The 17,338-nt window shown below is 40.5% G+C and overlaps 1 protein-coding gene across 1 annotated transcript; it reads right to left on the bottom strand.

Moving 5' to 3' along the window:
- Positions 1-9,583: 9,583 nt before the first annotated feature.
- Positions 9,584-16,078, bottom strand: LOC115577838 (CD209 antigen-like protein E). Its single transcript, XM_030410721.1, has 8 exons — positions 16,015-16,078; positions 15,822-15,860; positions 13,677-13,775; positions 11,104-11,181; positions 10,933-10,983; positions 10,589-10,740; positions 10,331-10,455; positions 9,584-10,243 (listed from the first exon to the last, which is right to left on the bottom strand). The coding sequence occupies exons 1-8, from the start codon at positions 16,076-16,078 to the stop codon at positions 10,045-10,047; spliced, it is 807 nt and encodes a 268-aa protein (XP_030266581.1). The 3' UTR covers positions 9,584-10,044.
- Between the last annotated feature and the right edge of the window lie 1,260 nt (positions 16,079-17,338).

Genomic DNA, 17,338 nt, shown 5'->3' with positions numbered 1-17,338 from the left:
TCCCTGCATTAATGTACTCCGCATCGTCTTCAGCCATTCTACCGTTTTGACTAACCGTCAGTGAGGTTGCAAGAGAAGTTTAAGTGGTCACAGCAAAGAAAAAATCCTTCCTGTCTTTTACTTCCCATTTGTTCAGATAAGAAAATACTGAAATCATTCTTATTATGTCAGTATGACACAGTATAATATAATATAATATGATATAATATAAATCTCCCCACGCTGACACAACAAATGATTTGTTTTTAAAGAACAGAAGTATTTAGCGGTCAGAAGTCAGTTAAATGGGAAAATTCAGTGAAGTGTAACAATCCAGAGAACTTCCAGCCGCATAAAATCTCTTTTCAGTGCAGACGTGTCGCTGAGCTGAGCTGCTGTGGCTTGTTTATTAAGATGGACTCTAAATGTTTCTGCTTTCCTTTGTCTTTATATTTTCACAAGTACTGACAGACTGCCTTCTCACATAACTGCAGAGTTTCACTTTGTTAAATCTTTTTCTGTGTTGGTGTTGGTGACGTGTGTTGAGCAACATGATGTTGTTTCACACTAAAACAGATGATACTTCCTTTTACAAACTTTCAGCAGACAAATACCATATGTTTACTTCATGGCACAATTCAAACAGGAGAGAAAGATTATTTCTTTTTCTATCACCAGCATGCAAAGTTTTATAAAATAAGAGTTGCAAAACACGGTTTTAAAAAACTAAGTAAAAGTAGAAAAAGGTCATACAGTGGCAGTTGGAAAATTAAAGTGGACTAATTTTCTTCCTTGCTGAGCAGTTTCAAGGTGACACCAGCTGCTGTGACAACTTGAATGATTTTTAAATGTACATGTAAGTATCATAAATCCCAAAGACTTTCTGCCGAGGGCACCAGTGCGATGCCAACTTCGGTTTTAACGTCCAGTTTCTACAGATTTCTCACAAATATGTTTCTGAGGTACTGTGCAGGATTTGTCAAACCACCCTCTCAGGCCTAATCTAGATATTTCAGCCATCCTCACACAGTCCTGTCCATCTGCATTCCCCTCTTTCCTGTTGTCTGGCTGATTCCTGGCTCAAAATGTCAAACTGCAAGACAGAGAACAGAAAGAACTGGTTCAATGACACATGTGACTTGATTTTGCAAACATCAATAACCTGTTTACGGGTCAAACCTCTTGTTCAGTGGTGTCCCGTCTGTCCACAACCATGTGCCCTCTGTCACTGAGTCTGTCAGTCCGATCCAGAACATGTCCTCATCTTCTACCATCTTGTCTTTCACTTTCTGCATCAGGAATGACTGGACAAGGAAAGTTGATGAAAATTACAATATATCTATGTAACATCACTTTTATCATGTTAACTAATGCAAAAACACGACATGATAGAACAAAAGCCAGAGAGCTGAATGAAGCTGCAGCAGTGTGTTCTACCTGCTCGTCCTCGCTCTCTATCTTAACCAGAGCTCCTCCATTTTGTCGGCATTCATATCTGGCCTGTCCGCAGGTTAATTCCATTCCTCTCCCATCCTATTTGACATTTCCCACATGGCTCAGCTTTGAAGAGATTACAGCAAAGACTTGAGTTAAGTGCAACAAAACACTGTTCATATTTACAGTCAGGAAGAGCTTAAAGAGTTTGAATCTGAGAGCAGCTGAGACGATAGCTCACAGGTTTAATCTGTCACTGTTTCTGTTTCAGAGGATGCAAACATGAAAGAAAAGCAACATCAGTCACTGACCAGGAGCATACCTGTCAACATTGGGATTTGAAAATAAGGGAAATCCTCTGCGAATCATCTGTGAATTTTTTAGCCTAGGCTACATTTACAGTAGGTTACAGGTTTGCATCTCTATTGGCTATATATTGCATCTGTAGGCTAGTTCACTATTTTTCTCATTCTCTTAGCTTATTACAATTCTCACCTTTCCTCCTTGCCTGATCATCCTCTGCCTTTCTTGCTGCAACAAATGCATGGATTAAGGCAAACAATCTTTTGACTGAAAAGTTTTTTCGAGCTGTAGCCAAGTCATATTCCCAATTTGCAATTTGTGAAGCATGTTACAGGGCACGTTACTTGACACGTGCAAAAAAGATAAAACTTACAGCCTCACCCCACACCATGTTCTCTAATGCAGACATCAAGTTTAAATATTTGACCTACGTTGTTTTACAGGAGGATGATCTGAACAGCTGTTCAATTCTGTTTTTTGTCTTTTCAATGTAATTTTCAATCGATCAAACTGTGCCTCTTTTTTGCCAAGCTTCTCTCAAGTTTTACTCTTTCAAATAATCAACCATTGACAGAACTTTTCAGTACGCTATTTCTCTACTTCTTCTCATCATCATTATCATTAATTATTATTATTATTATTATTAATATTGTTAAAGTGAGCCACTTATCTTTTAACAGAAAAATACATCATACAAACAGCAACTTTTGCATTCTTGTCAGTCTGATGGCGCGTTATCACCTTTCTGTCATCACTAACATGCTGTTAATAATCAAAGAAGCTCTGAGGCTTTACATGTTATTATAATACAATATTTCAGCATTGAGCTCTACAATCAGGCTACATTCATGATTTTGTACAGTGAAACTAACCAAAAACGTCTTGTTGATCAACATTAAAAAGTTTAAGTAACCATGGTAACTCACAGTGCCAGAGGGGAGGAAGAGACGCTAAATGAAGCCATTTACACAGATACACTGCAGACAAAGTCCAGACTACAGTTGTTATTTTACACATGTAGCACACAACAGGAGACTCTCCGTGTCAGACGAGTTCTCACGTGTTGACTAAACTCAACAACTTATTGATAACGTAGCTCCCATTCATTCAATTGCCATTCTAAAACTAGACCTCCAGTCACGTAGTGACCGTGTTTACTTTCGGTTTTAATGAAACGAAACTAAGGAATTAACGACTCGAATCCCGCTTGAATCCCGAATCTCACGAATCTTCATGCGTACTTGGGGCGCTACAACCACTGTACTGCCACCTGCTGGGCCGGAGGGGAAACGCGGGAGATTTAAGGGAAAATATGTAAACGGGAAGACGGCGGGACAGGTGATTAAAATAACGGAATTTCCCGGGGAAAACGGTAGGGTTGACAGGTATGACCAGGAGGTTGTGGACAGGGTTTCTGCACCGTTATCACTTCACAGCGTGTCTCTGTTATGAAAGAGGATAAAACGATGTCACTTCCACCAGGATCGTCTTTTATTTGAGAAGCTGAACAGAGAACAAAACTCTTGGCAGATAATTCAGAGTTTAAGCCAAAATGTGACTAACCTTTGATATTCTTTCTCATGGCTGCATTCTCATCAGTCAGTCTCTGGAGATGTTTCATGGTTTGATGGTATTCATAACCTCATTTTAAAAAAGAAAGTCAAGTCAGTGACGCAATGTGAATTAATAACATAATTTATTGAATTGAATTCAATGAATGCACACTCAAACACAAATCCTATATGTTTTTCAATCTTTGCATACATTTACAGTTAAAGACACTTAAAGACCGTGTAAAGAAGCAAAAAATGTGCGTTATGAGTTTGTCACACCATAGAAACATGTATCATTGACCACTGAGCCAAATTTTAAACATTAAAAAAATTGCTAAGCACATAAAATTAGGTCTCAAAATCATGGAAAAACAAGCACTTCTTTCTGCTGTGAAACGCTGGGGGCGTGTCCGTTACAGGCGCTGGAACCACGCCCATGCGCGCAGGGGGGGCGGGGGGGTCACACAGAAAGCCGGCGCTGCAGCTCCTAAAGAGGTGACGGTACACGTCATGTTAATGACGTCGGTGTTTTCCCAGGTGTTCCCCTTGTCTATGTAAACCCGCGGACAGTTTATAATCATATAGATGCTGTTATAATGTGTAGTGATTGAGATCCTGACCCACCAAACATCCTGGAAAGTGGCGGAGTTAAGCTTTTCTCGCTAAATTACATAATTATGTAGGGGAGGCTGTAGCTCAGTGGGTTGAGCTGGTGGACCAGTGATCAGAAGGTCGCTGGTTCGAATCCCCGGCTCCCCTGGGGTGGGACTGAGCTACATGCCGAAGTATCCTTGAGCAAGATACTGAACCCTAGAATTGCTCCTGATGTGCAGTTGGCACCCTGTAGGGCAGCCACTACCATCAGTAAGGGTCCTGCAATGAGCTGGCGACTCGTTCAGACTCGCCCATAAGTCAAACTGGATTTGGCCCCAGTAAGCCCCGCAACCCCCCACGGGGGGATAAAAAGCGGGCAACATCCCGCAACCCTGAAGGAAAAGCGGAAAAGAGAACGAACGAACGAACATAATCTCCATCAGTAAACAGGACGCTGTCTGACTCTGTCACTCGTGGGGACGGAGGCTGTTTTCTGGGGGAAAGCTCCCTGAAGTCTGGTCAGGAGGGCTGGCGGTCACAGTGATTTTTTTCGTCACAAACACTCGGTGAGTTAAAGTCTTTGCCGGTGACAGAAGCAGAAATGTTAGGAAGAGTCGGGAGGACGGACAGGAGGGCAGACGCTTCTCCACGTACAGCTGTGGCATTTGTTTTCCTCATATAAGTTGCCAAAGACAGTTACAGTTACTACGTTACTTTTGTTCGGTCCTGTTACGTTGCTTTGTGGGGCATTTCTCTGTATTTAGTTGAGTGAAGGACCTGTGTAGTTAACAGACTGTCAGACCGACACGCCCTCGCCAATAACGCGGCCCTGATACTACCGCCACATACAAAATCCATCCACCATTTCCTTATGTTGTCATCCGAAGGAAACTTAAATGAGCTGACAGCGCTGTCACCCTGCACACTGTGGCATTCATGAAAGATGCATGAGCAGCGTGGATTAGACATGACTGGTTAGTTTACTGGTTGGCTGGTTAGCTAGCTGCAAACTATCGTAAGCGATGCTATCCAAGACTCGAGAGCGAGTGGGAAAACTGCTGAAGACGATGCGCCGAAAGTATTTATGCCACTTCTGCAGCAGGGCAGGGTTTATGCAAAAATCATGGCCGCGTTGATTTGCATAAATCATTACCCGCCCATTAAATTCTGAACACAGAAATGTTGAAAAACAGTTGATGAGCCTAGCTCCAAAATTAAATTCAAAATGGTCGAATGGCTTTTACATGTTTTAAGTAAACACATTTATGTAAATGTAAACATGCATATAATGTGTTTATTCATGGGCTTATTTAAAATAATTTAAGATGGTTATTTGTTACTGGTTTTGTTCTATCAGATTATAGAAGCCAATCTAGATTATTTTGTTTTGAATAAAAATAAATAGATGAATAAAAATAAAAATAAACTGCTAAACTCACGGGTATAGCAAAAAGCGATGACAGCAGCAGCCAGGAGAACCACCACAGCCACTCTCTCTGCTGTGACCTTTGACCCTCCAGCTGCTTGTTGTTGGGAGCCTGTTGAACAGCAGAAGATGCAGATAGTGTGTTTGGATGTTACTTTCCCCAGTAAACCTAGTGTTTGTAAGTGGGGCAGGAGTTTCTACTAAACATACGAACTTCCTTTACTGTTGGACTTTTTGCAAACAAAAATTAAAGCTGCTACAAGGAACTTTCTTTTAGAATAAAATAGAATAGAATAGAATAGTCTTTATTGTCATTGTACAGGAGAGTACAATGAAATTGAGGGTGCTCCCACAGCAACAAATAAAAAAAAGCAACACATAGAACAAATAATAGTATAAATATAAATAAATTATATATATATAGCCCTTTAAGGTGCTAAAGGGAGGTAGGAGGAGGTAGATTGGGTTTGCTCTTGTCGGGCGGGGGGGGTGGGGGGCGGAGGGTTTGTGAGTGTATCCGTTCATATTTGTAGTTCGTATGGCCCAGGGGAAGAAGCTGTCTGTCAGCCTGCTGGTATGGGACTTTGTTGACCTGTAGCGTCTCCCAGAGCCCTGATGTTGTAGGTCCAGGAGTGGACCTTTTGTGTTGTTTCTGGCGCCCCCCCCGGGACAGAAGCGGTATGACCACCACCTCCTCCTGTGGTAAAGCCTGATTTATGCTTCTGCGTCGCGGCGATGGCGTAGCTACGTCGTCGACCCTACGCCGTCATTAAGCATTCGTAGTTCTGCGTTGAGGGAACGCGTTGTTCCGCCAAGCCGCTAAGGGGGTGTGGCTGTGTCTTTGTTTGGTTTCGGGGGGTTCATGTCGGATTCCTTTGTTTTCTTCCGGTCAGACAGTAAACAATGGCAACTGAGATGGAGCGGGTGTTTTTGGAGATGGAGCTCGTGGATATTGAACAACAAATGCGGTGGTGGTGTTGTTATACTGTTGACCGGAAAAGCAACTGCCGGAAATGATGTTCTGAGCGGACCAATCACAGTCCTTGCCGTTCGCGTCTCGACGCGTTGACGTGACGCGTAGTCAGGATTTTTTGGAGGCGCACGTCAGGCTACGGCGTAGGGTCCGCGTAGGGGTCTGCGTCGACGACGTAGCTATGCCGTCGCCGCGACGCAGAAGCATAAATCAGGCTATAAGATCTCGATCTCACTTCATTACTATGATAGTGTATAAAAGAAAGAGGCAACATATTTTTTATGCTATTTTTTCTTTTTAAACACTTCTGGTTGACTTTGTGGGATTCATTAAGAATGTGGACGATGGTGAAACAGTTTGTTTTAGTTCCGTACCACCAGACTACAGAGAAGTCTCATTCCTCAGGCTGTGAGGCTCATAGTCAGCGCTCTGCCATGAAAATAACCCACATTTTTTTACTTTTCCAACTTAACAAGAGTTAGAATCTGCTCCTTTATGTCATAAAGAGGCTTCGGAATTAAATTAAGACTGTTTCTTAAATGTGCAGTATTTAAGAATTATTATGAAATTATACAGCAAAAAAATGACCAAAGCAACCGCTGCTGACTGTAGCTGCAGTTTGCTAGTTAGTTCAGTTAGTCATGCAGGTGCTTTGGACCAGCAAGCTAACTGCAGTATATGTTTCTTCAACATAATATGTTGATGTCATGACGTCAAAATTGTCATTTTTCACATTCTGCTGATAATTTAAGTTTTTTTTTTTTTCTCACATAACAGAGCCAGTTAATTGTTCCTTGTAGCATGGTTTCATTTGGATTAGAATGCAGATGAAAAGATGTTAACATGATGCTTGATGCTTCACTTTGATGCAACATAATAATACAGTTTATTCTGGCCCTTTTTCTTGTTTAGTTCATTTTTTCCCTTGACATAAACTTCTTGTTTTCAACTCATTATACAGTAAACTTCCTCTCAACATCACAACGTGTTGGAATGGGGTTCCTTTATTCTTTATTTGTAGCTGTAAAAAGCACAAGATATATCAACACCAAAGGCAACGACATTTAGAAAAGCCTGATTTTGGAGCTACAATCTAATTTCTGTAAAGATGTTGCCACACTATCTGTTCTGACAGTCGGGTTAGCAGTTAGCCATGCAGCTGGTAGCCCAAACTGGGAGTCCTGGGAGCGTTGGTGTTGGTTGCTATATACCTTATCAACACAATACTTTAACGTCATTATGTCAGAACTATTATCCACATTCTGCTGGTAATATATATATATATATATATATATATATATATATATATATATATATATATATATATATATATATATATATCAAACATTGATTAATACATGTTATTGTTCTGGAAAAAGTCAAAAAATTGTGGCTCACTGGAGGTCAGAGTTCATGTTCCAGTTTATCTAATGATATTTTTACTTACCAGGCAGCACTGCTGGTGGCTCGCTGTTCAATGTCTTGACTTCAGAGTACGTGGTTTCAGTCGGTGAGGAAGTCAATGATAAAGTGTAAAATAAACTTTCATGATTCACTTAAACTCTGACACTGAACATTTCCTAGAAAGGTCTGATTGTAAATGGATAGATAGATAGATAGATAGATAGATAGATAGATAGACCTACCTGCATTAACGTACACCGCATTGTCTGCAGCCATTCTGCCGTTTTGACTAACCGTCAGTGAGGCTGTAAGAGAAGTTTAAGTTGTCACAGCAATGAAAAAAAACAACGTTCCTGTCTTTTACTTCCCATTTGGTCTGCTTTTAATGTTACAATACAGGTGCTGTAAAGGTGTGGCCACACTGTCTGTTCTGACAGTCGGGTTAGCAGTTAGCCGTGCAGCTAGCAGTCCAAACTGGGAGTCCTGGGAGCGTTGGTGTTGATTAGCATGCTAACTTTGCTATATACCTTAGCAACACAATACTTTAACGTCATTATGTCAAAACTATTATCCACATTCTGCTGGTAATATATGTCTATTGAATATTGATTGACACACGTTTTTATTCTAAAAAAAGTCAGAAAATTGTGAACATTGTGGCTCACTGGAGGTCAGAGTTCATGCTCCAGTTTATTTATTGATATTCTTACTTACCAGGCAGCTCTGCTGATGGCTCGCTGTTCAACATCTCGATTTCAGAATACGTGGTTTCAGTCGGTGAGGAAGTCAATGATAAAGTGTAAAATAACCTTTCATGATTCACTCAAACTCTGACAAAGAACATCTCATAGAAAGCTCTGGTTGTAATAGCAAAAACATAGATAGATAGATAGATAGATAGATAGATAGATAGATAGACTCACCTTTGGCATTTCCATTTGATTTTATGAATCTAGCATTAAGGTACACCGCATCAGCTTCAGCCATTTTACTGTTTTGACTAACTGTCAGTGAGGTTGCAAGATAAGTTTAAATTGTCACAGGAACAAACAAAAAAAGCAAAAAGCAACCTTGATGTCTGACATGCCAATGATAACACAAAATCTTTTGCAATAAAATTTTACTTCCCATTTGTTCAGAACAGAAAATACTAGAATTATTCTAAATATCTCAATATAATATATAATATAATACAAATCTCCCCACGCTGAAACAACAAATGATTTGTTTTCAAAGAACAGAAAAAGAATTCAGTGGTTAGAAGACAATTAATTGGGAAAATTCAATGAAGAGTAACAATCCAGAGAACTTCCAGCAGCATAAAATCTCTTTTCAGTGCAGGCGTGTCTCTGAGCTGAGCTGCTATGGCTTGTTTATTAAGCTGGACTCTAAATGTTTCTGCTTCCCTTCGTCTTTATATTTACTCAAGTACTGTCAGACTGCCCTCTCACATAACTGCAAAGTTTCACATTGTTAAATCTTTTTCTGTGTTGGTGTTGGTGACGTGTGTTGAGCAACATGTCATTTCACACTAAAACAGATGATACTTCCTTGACAACTTCCAGCAGACTTCATCGACTTGAACATGAATCTTTTTATTTCCCAAACATCATATGTTTACTTCATGACACAATTCAAAGAGAAGCGAAAGATTATTTCTTTCTCCATCACCAGCATGCAAAGTTTTATAAAAATAAGGTCCCATGTGGCAAAATAACAAATTGGAAATGAAAAGCTATGATAATATTTTAATGATATGCAAAATCAGAGACATGTTTTATGATTTTATAAGAAATAAATATGTATATATATATATATATATATATATATATATATATATATATATATATATACATATCTTTTTTTTTTAACAGGATACATATTTATTAAGGCTTTAAAGAACATTTTCAGCCTGCTTTAGCTTAATTATTCTGGACTTGTGGACCTTTCCAAGATGGCACAGAAGAAGAAGAGTTGCAAAACACGATTTTAAAGAAGTAAGTAAAAGTAGAAAAGGGTCTTACAGTGACAGTTAGAAAAAAAGTCTTCCTTGCTGAGCAGTTTCAAAGTGACACCAGCTGCTGTGACAACTTGAATGATTTTTAAATGTACATGTAAATATCATAAATCCCAAATACTTTCTGCCGAGGGTACCAGTGCAATGCTAACTCCCAGGTTAGCCTTCATAAATACATCATCTCTGCACCTCTCTGTACCTGTAGCTTATCTTATTAAAAAAGGATTTGACATTCAAATTCAAATCCGATTGTAGAATTGGAAAGATGTGACGCCTATAGCGTGAACATTTAAGAAACAATAAAAAAGCTCCACATGATCCTGAGATTGTTTAACAGGTTGAACGAGACTTAAGCTACTTTTCAGATGCACGTTGGCCGTCCAGTTTCTGCTGATTTCTCACAAATGCGTTTCTGAGGTGCCATGCAGGATTTATCAAACCACCACTTCAGGCCTGATCCAGATTTTTCTCCCATCCTCACACAGTCCTCTCCATCAACGTTCTCATTGTTGACCCCTTTCCAGTCATCTGGCTCTCCCTGGCTGCTCCAAAATGTCAAACTAAGAGACACAGAACAGAAAGAACTGGTTCAATGAAACTTGTGACTTTGATTTTGCAAACACCAAAACCATGTTTACAGGTCAAACCTCTTGTTCAGTGGTGTCCCGTCTGGCCACAACCATGTGCCCTCTGTCACTGAGTCTGTCAGTCCGATCCAGAACTTGTCCTCTTTCTCTACCATCTTGTCTCTCAGTTTTTGCATCAGGAATAACTGGACAGGGAAAGTTGATGAAAATTACAATATATCTATGTAACATCACTTTTATCATGTTAACTAATGCAAAAACACGACATGATAGAACAAAAGCCAGAGAGCTGAATGAAGCTGCGGCAGTGTGTTCTACCTGCTCGTCCTCGCTCTCTATCTTAACCAGATCTGCTCCATCTCGTCTGCATTTCTCTCTGGCCTGTTCCCAGGTTAATTTATCAGTGGAGAAATAGTAGCACTGTGGTCCATTCTGCTCCCAGCCTTCTTGACATTTGTGACATGTATCCACTTTGAAGAGATTATGGCAAAGACTTCAGTCAGGTGCAACAAAACACTGTTCATATTTACAGTCAGGAAGAACTAAAAGAGTTTGAATCTGAGAGCAGCTGAGACGATAGCTCACAGGTTTAATCTGTCACTGTTTCTTTAATCAACATCAGAGGATGCAAACATGTAAGAAAAGCAACATCAGTCACTGACCAGGAGGTTGTGGACAGGGTTTCTGCACCGTCATCACTTCAGAGCGTGTCTCTGTTATGAAAGAGGATAAAACAATGGCACTTCCACCAGGGTCGTCTTTTATTTGAGAAGCTGAACAGAGAACAAAACTCTTGGCAGATAATTCAGAGTTTAAGCCAAAATGTGACTTACCTGTGATATTCTTTCTCATGGCTGCATTCTCATCAATCAGCTTCTGGAGATGTTCCTTGGTTTGATGGTATTTATAACCTTGTTTTAAAAATGAAATTCAAGTCAGTGTGTTAAACTCACATTTGGTTTTATTCAGAACTTGATGATGAACATCGTTAATGCTCACTCAAATGATTAAAATACTAAAGTAATTGTACCCGAAACATTGACAGCAAGTATGTTAATTAGACCTAAATTTCATCTAGTTTAATGACATGAGGTAAACATAAAGGGCCATATCTTAACGATCTGAAACGCAAGTATCAAACGCAAAGCGCAAGTAGCTTTGTGGGCGGATCTCAGGCGCTGTTGCTATCATGCCGGCGGGATAAATGACTCTTGCGCCCGACGCAAATCTAAAATGGGTTGGTCTGAAGTAACTACATTAGTCATAGGTGTGGTTTGGGCGTAACGTGCAATAAACCAATCAGAGCGTCATCTCACATTCCCTTTAAGAGCAGGTGCGCTTGTTCCATGGCGCAATGCTATTATAATGGCGAATTTGCCAGGCGCACGCCAGGAGCGGTTCACAGCCGAGGAGACCGACGTTCTTGTCAGGGCCGTAAAAGACCGAGAAGTGGCCTTGTATGGGGATGGGAGAAATCCATTCAAATTAGTTTTGGTTAAACGGGCGTGGGAGGAAATTGCCACAATTGTTTCTACGGCTGGCATCCCCAGGACATCGCACCGGGCCTCGGGCGTAGTGCGCACGGGCCGAGCAGTGCGCAACGGCCAGCTGATGCTGAAGAGGGAGCAGCGCAAACACCAAGGTGCAGAGGATCCAGACCCACAACACGCCGTGGCAGCATTGTCAGACCGGACCGCACTGTCCGGGATGCGGCAAGGTATTAATGCCCGTCTTGACCGGGTGGCGATGTTGCTGCGCCTCAAGTCTCCAAACGCACCACCTGCTCCTGTTGTGCCCCTTCCTCCTCCTCCCCAACTCCATCTCCGTCCACCCGCTCCACTAGGAGCACATCGCGCATTGCCACTCCCAGACCCTCACGGCTACGGCGGGCGCGTCGCATATCAGAGGGGAAAGGATTAGTTCTTCTGTTTAAATCTTTTCAACTTTTTTTTGTATGGTTTGCAAAAACGGGAACTGCTTCCTTGTAGATGAGAGGAGCAAAGTGTATGCACGTTAAGCACACGCTTAATTATGGCCAAGCATGCGCCCTTAAAATAGCATCTGAACAAGCGCCACTAACTTTAGACTAGGTTTTTCCTGGTCTGTGGCGGAAGTGTTTTCTGAAACGGCAAAATAGCACCAGTGAACGTTTGCGCCGGAACACGCCTCCTCTTTTCGCTGAACCGCCCGGGAGCGCAAAGTCATTCCCTAATTTAAGGACGCGCGTCTGTGGAGGGAAAATTCCAATGTGCGCCGAGTGCAAAATAGGAATTATACAAGCGCCAGTGTACAAAGTCAATTGCGCTAAGTGCAAGATAGAGCCCAAAGTGTTTCTATGACTCAATTGGAATAAATAAGATAACCTATTAAATTAAATTCAATGAATGCAGACTTAAACACAAACCCTATATGTTTTTTTAATCTTTGCATACATTTACTTTTTACAATCAAAGATACTTCAATATATATATAATGTGTTTATTCCATGGCTTTTTAAAAGTATTTAGACTGGTTATTCTGTTTCCTGTAATAAATTGCACATTAAGGTATTTAAGTTGTACACATTGAGTTAACACCAACCCCTGACCCTTTATATTGAAGTTATGTCAAAGAATTAGATTGGATATTTACATTTAATGAAATCACTTCAAGTCATTGTTTTAAGCATGTTTTGAGTGTATTGTATGTTGCACTCTCATTTTTAAGACAGTTCTGTATCTCACCTGCAAGTGAAGCCACAAGTGTCATGACTCTGGTTTTATGTCTTTGTATCTTGTCTTGTGTCTTTTGTTTTTCCATGCCCTCATGTGTCCTTTAATTTCTCCTGTGTATTTTCCTATGTTCCCTCTGGCTCCCTCTGTCTATTGCTTTGTTCCCTTCATGTTCTCATGTGCTCCTCCCCTTCGTTGTCTCACCTGTTGGTCCACCTCACCTGTTCCTCGTCTTGTCATCAGTGTCTGTGTATTTAGTCTCTGTGTTCCCTTCACTCCTCGTCTGGTCATTGTTCTTGTCAGCCTCTGTCCCGTCCATGCTCCCGGCTGTTCCTTGTTCCCCCACGGTATGTGTTTTTGGATTTGAGTTTTGCCTTTTGATTTGAACTTTGCATTTTTGATTTGAACTTTGGTTTTGATTTGCTACTTTGTATTGCTGTTTTTAGTTGCTACTTTGCCTCTTGCCCCCGTTTTGTCTGTTTGGTGTTCAGCTTTGCAATAAAGCTCGCCTTTTGTTTCCCCTAGCCTTGCCTCTCGTGTATAACTGCATTTGGGTCCACCTTCCCCTTATATTTAGTCTTCCCTTTAACCCCCCACCTGACAACAAGTTCTTTTCTTCAAAACAATTATCAGATTGTAGAAGTCAATCTAGATTAAAATGCTTTTTTCCCCCTTTTTTAAACAGTAAAACTCACCAGTATAGCCGAGAGCGATGACAGCAGCAGCCAGGAGAACCACTACAGCCACTCTCACTGCTGTGACCTTTGACCCTCCAGCTGCTTGTTGTTGGGAGCCTGTTGAACAGCAGAAGATGCAGATAGTGTGTTTGGATGTTACTTTCCCCAGTAAACTTAGTGTTTGTAAGTGGGGCAGGAGTTTCTTCTAAACATACGAACTTCCTTTTCTGTGGATTTTTTCCCAAAAAAATTAAAGCTGCTACAAGGAACTTTGTTTTTGTGTTGTTTCTGGCGCCCCCTCAGGACAAAAGTAGTATGACCACCACCTCCTCCTGTGATAAAGATCTCGATCTCACTGCATTTACGTTAAAAGTGAATTTAAAAAAAAGACGCAACATGTTTACAATGCTATTTTTCTTTTTCTTCTTAAACATTGCCGACTGGCTTTGTGGGATTAATTTTCTCTGGTCTCAACATATATAAGCTGGTCCTCCCTGAGCCTGCCAACTCTCAGAACGAGGAAAACAAGCGAGTCCTGCACAGTCTCTGCAGCCCACCCACTAGTAAAACGGCGCTCCTGCAGGCTTTTAAGATTCAGCTCCTTTCGTTACGTAACGAAAGGAGTCATTTTCATAGGCCAACCTCCTCTGCGCATTGATGGGAGATATCCGAGAGGGGGGCGTTCATCCCTGAGGTGAAGTTCGGTGTGTACTGTGGTCAGATAGCAGCGGTTCGCAATGTTGTCGCTCAGAGATAGACATACAAATTGCTCTGTTGTTGTTTGTATAAATCCATATCAGTGCTTATATTCTGTCTGACAGACGAGACAGTGGTTTTTGCTGCATCAGTAACGAGGGTCAGTACAAAGCTGGCTTTGCCTCGACACTGACCCTCGTTAACGGATCAGTAACAACCATACCGGACCCAGCAACTGTACCCGAGCCACAGGTAAGTGTCGCCACGTTTTGATAGTATTTACAGTTGCTTACGAGTATGGTGAAGTCAGCTGGAAACTGGTTAACTAGTATAACTGCAGTATATGTTTCTTCAACATAATTCATCGATGTCATGATTGTCATCTCATCACATTCTGTAGATTTCATAGTTGTTTTTTTTTTTATGGTTTCAACCAAATGTCTCACATGATGCACCTTTAACACAGCCAGTTTATCGTTACTTGTAGCATGGTTACATCTGGATTAGAATGCAGATGAAAAGATGGAAACATGATGCTTGATGCTTTCACTTGCATCATGACACTACAGATTATTCTGTCCATTTTTTTTCTTTTTTCTTCAAGTAAACTTCCTGTCCTCAGCTCATTTTACATTAAACTTCCTGTTAACTTCACAAGTTGTTGAAGTGGGTCTGCAAAAAGCACGAGATATATCAACAGCACAGGCGACGACATTTTGAAAAGCCTGATTTTAAAGCTACAATATAATTGCTGTAAAGATGTGGCCACACTGTCTGTTCTGAATCACTCAAGCCTGGTTCAAACAGCATCTGTCTGTCAATTTGTTCACACCCCTAATGTTTGTACTATATTTGTTTATATGAAATTTAATCAATTGAAAAACATGCAAAATGCCAGTTTTCACTTCATTGCATTTCAATATCTATATCAGTGAATATACCTTGAAGCCTGCAGTGTGAGGATTTTAAAAAATCACAGGTTTTTCATTTAAATGACATTTGAACTCTAACTGCTTTTAACTTGTCCTATTTTTTTATATTCAGGGTGTGGTTAAAGTTACAATATTTCAAACAAGTGTATCATATCATTTTGTGCATGAAAGGTGATACATAAGGTTATCTGTAATGTAAGAATTGACCACCTGTTGTAGTCATGCTCAAAACAGATTAATAGCTAACTGCTACAAACCGGATCTGCTGTTTGCTCGGTTAGCCGTGCAGCTAGCAGTCCAAACTGGGAGTCATGGGAGCGTTGGTATTGGTCAGCATGCTAACTTCAGTATATACCTTAGCAACTCAATACATACACGTCATTTTGTCAGAACTGTTTTTCAGATTCTGCTGGTAGCATATATCTATTGAATATTGAATAATACATGTTTTTATTCTGGAGAAAATCTGAAAAATTGTGGCTCACTGGAGGTCAGAGTTCATGTTCCAGTTTATTTAATTATTGTTTTTACTTACCAGGCAGCTCTGCTGATGGCTCGCTGTTCCACGTCTTGACTTCAGAGTATGTGGTTTTCAGTTGGTGAGGAAGTGTGAAAGTGATAAAGTGTAAAATGAACTTTCATGATTCAATCAAAGTTTGACAAGACCATTTACTAGAAAGCTCTGATTGTAATAGCAAAAAGATAGATAGATTGATAGATAGACTCACCTGTGGCTTTTTCCTGTGATTTTATGAACCTAGCATTAACGTACACCTCATCTGCTTCAGCCATTTTATCGTTTTGACTAACTGTCAGTGAGGTTGCAAGAGAAGTTTCAGTTGTCACAGAAAAAAAAAACAACCCCAAAAACAGACCTTCCTGTGTGACATGCCACTGAAAACACACAGCCATTTGCAATAATGTTTTATTTTCTATTGTTCAGAATAGAAAATCCTAGAATTATTCTTAATATCTCAACATAATATGTAATATTATTAGGGCCGGGACTCGATTAAAAAAATTAATCGAATTAATCAGAGGCTTTGTAATTAATTAATCGAAATTAATCACATTTTAATCGCATATAAATATTTGACCTGAGAACAGTGAGAAGCAATTTTTTTCACATGGATTTTAGTATACCATTGAATAATGACTGAATACAGAAGCTTAAGCAACAAAAAATTGTTTTTGTTTTTTCAAGACCAACAGACCAGTGCAATTTTTTGATATTTTTTTGGCCTTTTATGGCTTTATTGACAGAACAGCTGAAGATATGACAGGAAACAGGGAGAGAGAGAGAGAGGGGGAGTGACACGCAGCAAACGGACCCTGGCCGGGAGTCGAACCTGGGTCCGCTGCAGAGCCTCGGCACATGGGACGCTGCTCTACCCACTGAGCTAAACGCTGCCCGGACCAGTGCAATTTTTGCCGTAAAGTGCATCAATAGTATGCTCTTATCTAAGCTGCCATCCGTCCGCTTTTTAAAACTAAATTTCCCATCGACGGGGCCAACCAAAGCAGTCTCATCTGCTTCTTCGTTCATTGTTGTTGTCTGAAGTCATGAACGTTAGTTGGTGCTCCAGTATAATCGGTACCCCTGAAACTCTTCCAGTGAGAAACGTTCCGCGCTGCAAAAATAAGTGCGATTAAAATGCGTTGATTGTTTTAACGTGTTAATTTTTGTGTAATTAATTAATCGTAATTAACGCGTTAAAGTCCCGGCCCTAAATATTATGCAAATCTCCCCACGCTGACACAACAAATGATTTGTTTTCAAAGAACAGAAGAAGATTTCAGCGGTTAGAATACATTTAAATGGTCACAGTCAGTGAAGTGTAACAATCCAGAGAACTTCCAGCAGCATAAAATCTCTTTTCAGTGCAGACATGTCGCTGAACTGAGCTGCTGCTGCTTGTCTATTAAGCTGGACTCATGTTTCAGCTTTACTTTGTCTTTATATTTACTCAAGTACTGTCAGACTGCCCTCTCACATAACTGCAGAGTTTCACTTTGTTAAATCTATTTCTGTGTGGAGTTGGCGGCCATGTT

This window comes from Sparus aurata, unplaced genomic scaffold, assembly GCF_900880675.1.
Source record: "Sparus aurata unplaced genomic scaffold, fSpaAur1.1, whole genome shotgun sequence".
Lineage (NCBI taxonomy): Eukaryota > Metazoa > Chordata > Actinopteri > Spariformes > Sparidae > Sparus > Sparus aurata.
Note: the sequence above shows the minus strand (reverse complement) of the source record. Positions and strands in the feature narration are given on the sequence as shown.

Excerpts from the sequence above, each read along its gene's own strand:
- LOC115577838 (XM_030410721.1), bottom strand. The coding sequence starts at position 16,078 with ATGGCTGAAGCAGATGAGGTGTACGTTAATGCTAGGTTCATAAAATCA. Across the intron at positions 10,741-10,932 it reads ACCCTGTCCACAACCTCCTG|TGGATACATGTCACAAATGT; the intron begins GTCAGTGACTGA and ends ATCTCTTCAAAG. Across the intron at positions 10,244-10,330 it reads GGGACACCACTGAACAAGAG|TTTGACATTTTGGAGCAGCC; the intron begins GTTTGACCTGTA and ends TGTGTCTCTTAG.